Source organism: Pseudoliparis swirei, chromosome 23, assembly GCF_029220125.1.
Source record: "Pseudoliparis swirei isolate HS2019 ecotype Mariana Trench chromosome 23, NWPU_hadal_v1, whole genome shotgun sequence".
Classification (NCBI taxonomy): Eukaryota; Metazoa; Chordata; class Actinopteri; order Perciformes; family Liparidae; genus Pseudoliparis; species Pseudoliparis swirei.
In genome coordinates this window covers 21,303,884-21,310,445 of record NC_079410.1, presented here as the reverse complement: position 1 = coordinate 21,310,445, position 6,562 = coordinate 21,303,884, and the positions used below count along the sequence as shown (strand labels likewise).

The 6,562-nt window shown below is 45.1% G+C and overlaps 1 protein-coding gene across 2 annotated transcripts in view; it reads left to right on the top strand.

Annotated features, from left to right (window-relative positions):
- The first annotated feature begins 997 nt into the window (after positions 1 to 997).
- The window catches only part of LOC130188936 (pyruvate dehydrogenase (acetyl-transferring) kinase isozyme 2, mitochondrial-like), a 10,792-nt gene continuing 5,227 nt past the window's right edge, over positions 998 to 6,562 (top strand). The window contains exons 1-7 of one of the 2 annotated variants that reach the window (XM_056407502.1): positions 1,026 to 1,563; positions 2,828 to 2,969; positions 4,039 to 4,110; positions 4,209 to 4,396; positions 4,952 to 5,041; positions 5,322 to 5,399; positions 5,516 to 5,592. In XM_056407502.1, coding sequence (XP_056263477.1) covers positions 1,434 to 1,563; positions 2,828 to 2,969; positions 4,039 to 4,110; positions 4,209 to 4,396; positions 4,952 to 5,041; positions 5,322 to 5,399; positions 5,516 to 5,592 — 777 coding nt within the window. In that variant the 5' untranslated portion in view covers positions 1,026 to 1,433. Of the gene's footprint in view, positions 1,564 to 2,827; positions 2,970 to 4,038; positions 4,111 to 4,208; positions 4,397 to 4,951; positions 5,113 to 5,321; positions 5,400 to 5,515; positions 5,593 to 6,562 lie in introns of those variants that run through there. The other variant, XM_056407503.1, reaches the window with a different exon arrangement.

Here is a 6,562-nt window from a genome sequence, read left to right as displayed (position 1 = left end):
TCCGGTGTCGTTGAAGTTGTTGCACTCCTCTGAGTGTCAAGCCGCGGCAGTCCGCCTCCTTCCTCCCGTCTGCTCCTCGATATTCACAGAGAAGCAGAGGGCGACGTGTCGGTGCGGCGGGGCGGAAGGTGCAGGGGACTTTGTTGTTGCTCCGCCCGATGCGCGCGCAGACACGCCGGCATGGAGCTCTGCGGCGAGACGGAGAGAGAAGAGTGACCGACACGTGGAGACAGAATGACATGCTGCTGTAGAGACGACCAACAACAGACGTTTAGTTTAATCAAAGAACAAAGACGTCTTTAAGGAAAGAACCTTACATTACTTCTGCTGTAATCTGGCGCGATAGAGAACATGACAGGGGGGCGGGGCCTCACCCTGATAGAATGGTGGGGGAAACACTGCGATGTGTCACATGCAAAAGCCTTTAAAAGGTGAATTTACATGTTTTTGTATAATCGAGAAAATGCCCCCAGCCTCCAAAGGGTTAACGTGACATATTGTCAGTTTACCAAGGCCACTGGTTCTGCTGCTGTTCAGTGTTAAAGATGACAGGACCAATGGGGTCTCTAATACACCTTTGTTTACTCATCTGATGTTTCACTGAAGAAACAATTTATCATCCACGATATTAAATCCCTCGCTGGCACTTTATAGGTCGGAGCCTCTTTGAAACACAGCTCTGTGTGAAGTTTTGTCTTTAAAAAAGAATACAATTAAACAAGTGTCTAAAATACACGCTGTCTGAAGGGATTACTCGTTCATTTATAAGATTTAGTCTTTAGAAGAAAGAAAAAACTTTTAATTGCGATTAATGAATTTCAAAATGTGCGATTAATTAGTTAATTTTTTTAAATCGATTGACAGCCCTAATATATATATGTATTACTTTTGCTCCTCAATATCCTTTTATTTCCATTAAAATTAAAATAAGTGTTAATATGTTTGTTGTATATTACAATAAACAAATAAAAGAATGGAACACTGCCACAAACACGGTCGATGAAGACGAGTTCCGGTAAACAGGCTGCCGTTGAGCAACAGTTGGAGCTCGCAGTGTGTGTGTGTGTGTGTGTGTGTGCGTGTGTGTGCGCGCGCGCGTGTGAACGTGACGTCAGCAGGACACAGAGTTGTACTTTTCAACCCGCGGCTGTTCTTATCCGACGAAAAATGACAACAACAACCCGGTCACCCTGCATGTGCAGCGCGCGCCCGCCTTACTTGTTTACTACCTTCAGAGTACAGGGGGTGGGATTCCTTCACGCGCGCTCTCCCATTGGTCGAGCCCACATCTCTTAAGTGACAGTCCCACGCGCCGCACGGCAGACGTTAAACGGCAGCATCTCCCGGGACTATAGAGAATTTATTTTTATTTTTTAAATCTCGTTTTCACATCTCACCCGTTAGTTTGAGCTTCTTGTCGCGTTGTTTGGAGCATGGCGGGTAAAATGAGGCTCGTCCGGTCGCTGGTGAAGACGGCGGCGCGCGTGAACGTGCCCGAGCACGTCGACCACTTCTCCAAGTTCTCCCCCTCTCCCCTGTCCATGAAGCAGTTCGTGGATTTCGGTGAGTCACCGTGTTTGTGTTGATGAAGAAGAACACCACAACACCTTTGTTTGTTTGTTTGTTTGTTTGTTTGAGTCCTATCTCTGTGTATAAACGTGTCTCCTGAGACGTTTGATTATCAGGGCTGTGGTAATATTACTGCTGCTGCTGCTCACAGTGATGATGATGATGATGGCAATGACTAGCAGCATGACATTGTGGAAGAAAAGGAGAGTTACAATTTATATATATATATATATATATATAATTTATATATACACTAACGTTCAAAAGTTTGGGGTCACTTAGAAATGTCTTTATATTTTAGAAAATCCTTGTGCAATTATGTTAGCACAGCTGAAAACAGTTATGCTGGTGATATAAGCTATACAACTGGCCTTCCTTTGAGCTTGAAGAACAAAATTAATACTTCAAATATTAATCATTATTTCTAACCTTGTCAATGTCTTGACTATATTTTCTATTCAATTTTCAATTCATTTGATAAATAAAAGTGAGTTTTCATGGAAGACACGAAATTGTCTGGATGACCCCAAACTTTTGAACGGTAGTGTATATATATATAATTTATTTTTTTAACTCAAAGATTAATTTTGGGGCAGGGATGTCTATGTGTACAGATTGTAAAGCACTCCGAGACAAATTTGTAATTTGTGAAATTGGGCTATACAAATAAACTGAATTGAATTGAATTGAATTAAAAAAAATACATATATTTTTTAGTTAAAAAAATAAAGTTTATATATATCCCTTCTCACTTATGTCCAATATATACATCTGCACCTTTTTAATTTCCAGGCATTTAGTATTGCGTGAATCATAAAATGTATTTTTGATTTAGACCCTCGGTTGAATTATTTTTCTTCTTTTTTTCATTTATTATCCGATTAAAATTATGCCTTTTGCAAACAATGTCGACTGAAGGCAGAGCAGCATGACATTGAGGAAGAAAAGGAGAGTAAAAATAAAAAAGTATATATATATTATTCTAAGCCGTCCCCTGCAATATGATTAGTAATTTACTAAACAGCTAAGTAATAAGGAAGTAGTAGTTCATGCAGCACCGTTCTATTTGTGTATTAATGTTTACTTCATTGTTATATTACAAGTTCTCTTAAGTTGTATTGCACACTGTACATGAACCTTCCTCGCGGCCTTTATGAAATCCCGTAGTTCCTGAAGGCCACTTAATGAAAACGAAGCCCTCGCCGAGACGATAACAAAGCGTCTGAGTTGAGACTCTCGTGTGTTCCTCGCGCTGCAGGCTCCACCAACGCCTGCGAGCGCACGTCGTTTGTCTTCCTGCGCCAGGAGCTTCCCGTCCGCCTGTCCAACATCATGAAGGAGATCGCGGTGCTGCCGGCCCGGCTGCTGGTCACGCCCTCGGTCCGGATGCTGCACAGCTGGTGAGGCACAGGCGTGGGCCGTCAGAGAAGGTCACTCGCCAAACTCCAAGTAAACTAAAGTATTGTATTATCTGAGTTTTTTTTTTGTATAATAAAAAGTAACAAATGTGCATATGACATTCTACCTTTTTGAGCACTTACATAACGTCTTTGTCTGCTCCTCATTATATCAGCTCTTACATTACATAGGAGGAGGAGGAGGAGGAGGAGGGTGGTGGTGGTTGAACTTTGTCCCAGTCTCCCCGTCTAAGCCCCGCCTTTCTTCTTCTCCCTCTGCGTCTCCTCGCCCGCTCGCTGTCTGTCGAGTCGTCCGCGCCGTCCGTCAGACTTGAAGGAGGAGAAGAGATTCTCCACCGGCCAATCAGATGAGACCGTGTGGATGTTTTGATAGCAGCGTTTGACTCGGGGTTGTATTTTATTCTTCTAAGTTGAGGCCGATCCGAGACCCGTTCCGTCTTTTGACCTTTGACCTCTTCGCGTTGGAGTTCGAATAACAACAACAACAACACACGTGTCATGCGTCGAGGCCGCTGATGGATGGTGTTGTTTACGTCGCCTCTGTCTCACCCCCGCACACACACACACACACACAAACCCACACACACACACACATACACACACACACATACACACAGACACAGACACAAACCCACCCCCACACACACACACACACACACAAAGACACAGACACAAACCCACCCCCACACACACACACACAATGAAACAGACACAAACCCACCCCCACACACACACACACACACGCTTTCACACACACACGCTCTCACACACGCTCTCAGACACAAACCCACAAACACACATAACCACACTCTCACACACAGACTCACACACACACACGCTTTCACACACGCTCTCACACACTCACACACACATACACCCACACGCTCTCACACTCTCACACAGACACACACACACATGCTTTCACACACACATACGCTCTCACACCCGCTCTCAGACTCTTTTTCCACCGTGCTCGCCCAGAGGAATGTGGGGGGGGGGGGGGGTAGGTAATGTGGGCTCGGTGCTGACGTTCTGCTGGCCGTCTCCTCAGGTACTCCCAGAGCCTGATGGAGATCCTGGAGTTCCTGGACCAGAACCCCGATGACCACAGAGTCCTCGGCACGTGAGTGCAGCGCACACATCTGGACCGGGTCAACGAATCACGCTCATCTTTAACTCCACCTCTTCTTCTTCTTCTTCTTCTTCTTCTCGCCCCCCCAGGTTCGTGGAGGTCTTGGAGTCCATCAGGAACCGGCACAACGAGGTGGTCCCCACCATGGCTCAGGGGGTCATCGAGTACAAGGACGCGTTGAGCCGGCACGACCCCGTCACCGACCACAGCATCCAGTACTTCCTGGACCGCTTCTACACCAGCCGCATCTCCATCCGCATGCTCATCAACCAGCACAGTGAGACACACACACACACACACACACACACACACACAGTGAGACACACACACACACACACACACAGTGAGACACACACACACACACACACAGTGAGACACACACACATTCTCACTCACACACACACGCTCTCACACACACACGCGCTCTCACACACACACACACTCACACGCTATCACTAAAAAAATCAACCCACACACACACACATACACCCAAACGCTCACACTCTCTCACACACACACACACACTCTCACGCACACACACACACACCCTCTCTCACACACACACACTCTCACACACACACTCATACACACACACACGCTCTCTCACACACACACACACACACACACTCTCACACACACTCACACTCTCACTCACACACACACTCATACACACACACACGCTCTCTCACACACACACACACACGCTCTCTCACACACTCACGCTCTCACACACACACACACACACTCTCACACACACACCCTCTCACTCACACACACACTGAGGGGCCGACCTGTGTATAACCACACTCTTTCCTCATCGACTCTCTTGCAGCTCTCGTCTTCAACGGCAACACAAACCCCGCCCACCCCAACACGATTGGCTGCATCGACTCCATGTGCGACGTGTCGGAGGTTGTGCGAAGTGAGAGGAGTGAGGGAGTCACGGCGGTTTAGATCCGCGGTCATTAGGTTTATATCAGCCGACACTCGCCGGTCAGTTATATTCATGTGGCATCAAAACAGATTTAATCCTACTTCATAAACTTTATCAATCTGAGCCAAACCCAGACTATAAAACTGAGCCAAGCCCAGACGATAACAGTTCAGCCAGGATGTGTGTACTGATAATTAATTTGCATTTATCACATCTTTTTATCTTTTTACATCAGTTTTATTAAATGTATTTTTCTTCCCTCCTCTAGATGCCTATGAGAGCGCTAAGCTGCTGTGTCAGCAGTATTACCTGGGAGCACCAGAGCTGGAGCTGAGGCAGATGAATGGTGCGACACACTCTCTCTCACACACACACACACACACACTGGTCAAAACACACACTCACAGTCGCTAATACGTGTGTGTGTGCGTTTGGCGGTTGACTGTTGTTTTCCTCCGCTAGCCAACAGCAGCAGAGAGCCCATCCAGCTCTCGTACGTCCCCTCTCACCTCTACCACATGCTCTTTGAGCTCTTCAAGGTAACGTCTGGTTTCACTCAACATTCAACTAGACAAACAAATCCATCCTTCTAGAATATTCAGCATATTTACAGTGTAATGTAGCCCCTCCCATCACCAGACCTTTCACCAATCAAATCAGTGGGGGTGGAGCTAGTAACACACGATTTACTCCGGTTGGGTCAAGGTGACCTTTTTCAGAACTCGCTCGCTATTTCGTGGGAAGTTTATGACGCAGTTATTGTTCTTTCTACTTTTGCCCAAATCCCCCATTTCTAGGAAACATCGGTTACACAACCAAGTGTCATAACAAGTTACATCATTGTTTCAGACCCGAAGGAGTTCAAACTAAGTTATATGACTTTCTCTAACAGTCTGAGCTGTGTATGCTGTACTCTATACGTGTGGAAGAGTCACTAGGATTGCAGTATTGCACATTTTTTCTTTTATTGTGTCACATTGTTTTGGCACCGTGACCTTTAGTCCACAGGGTCAAACTCCATATCCACATTTACCATATTGCAGCTTCACGTCCACATGCTGTCACACAAGCGTTCAGTTAAACATTATTCATTATTATTATCATTCTAGTATTCTCCAAGGCCCTGATCAGATATTGTTTTACCGTTTTTCGCGTCCCTTCTCCTATTGTTGCTAGGCGGGAAAACATGAACCATGAACTGTACTCTAGGTTGTGTTTGCACCTCAATTAAGCCCAAATTAATTAATATTACAAAAGTGAAATTTACGTCTCAAGCGGTGGGTTCAGTTTGGGTTTTAGAATACACTGAACGTCCTTTGATATATTGTGTATACAGGACTGTCTCAGAAAATTAGAATATTGTGATGAAGTTCTTTATTTTCTGTAATGCAATTAAAAAAACAAAAATGTCATGCATTCTGGATTCATTACAAATCAACTGAAATATTGCAAGCCTTTTATTCTGATTTATTGCTGATTATGGCTTACAGCTTAAGAAAACTCAAATAT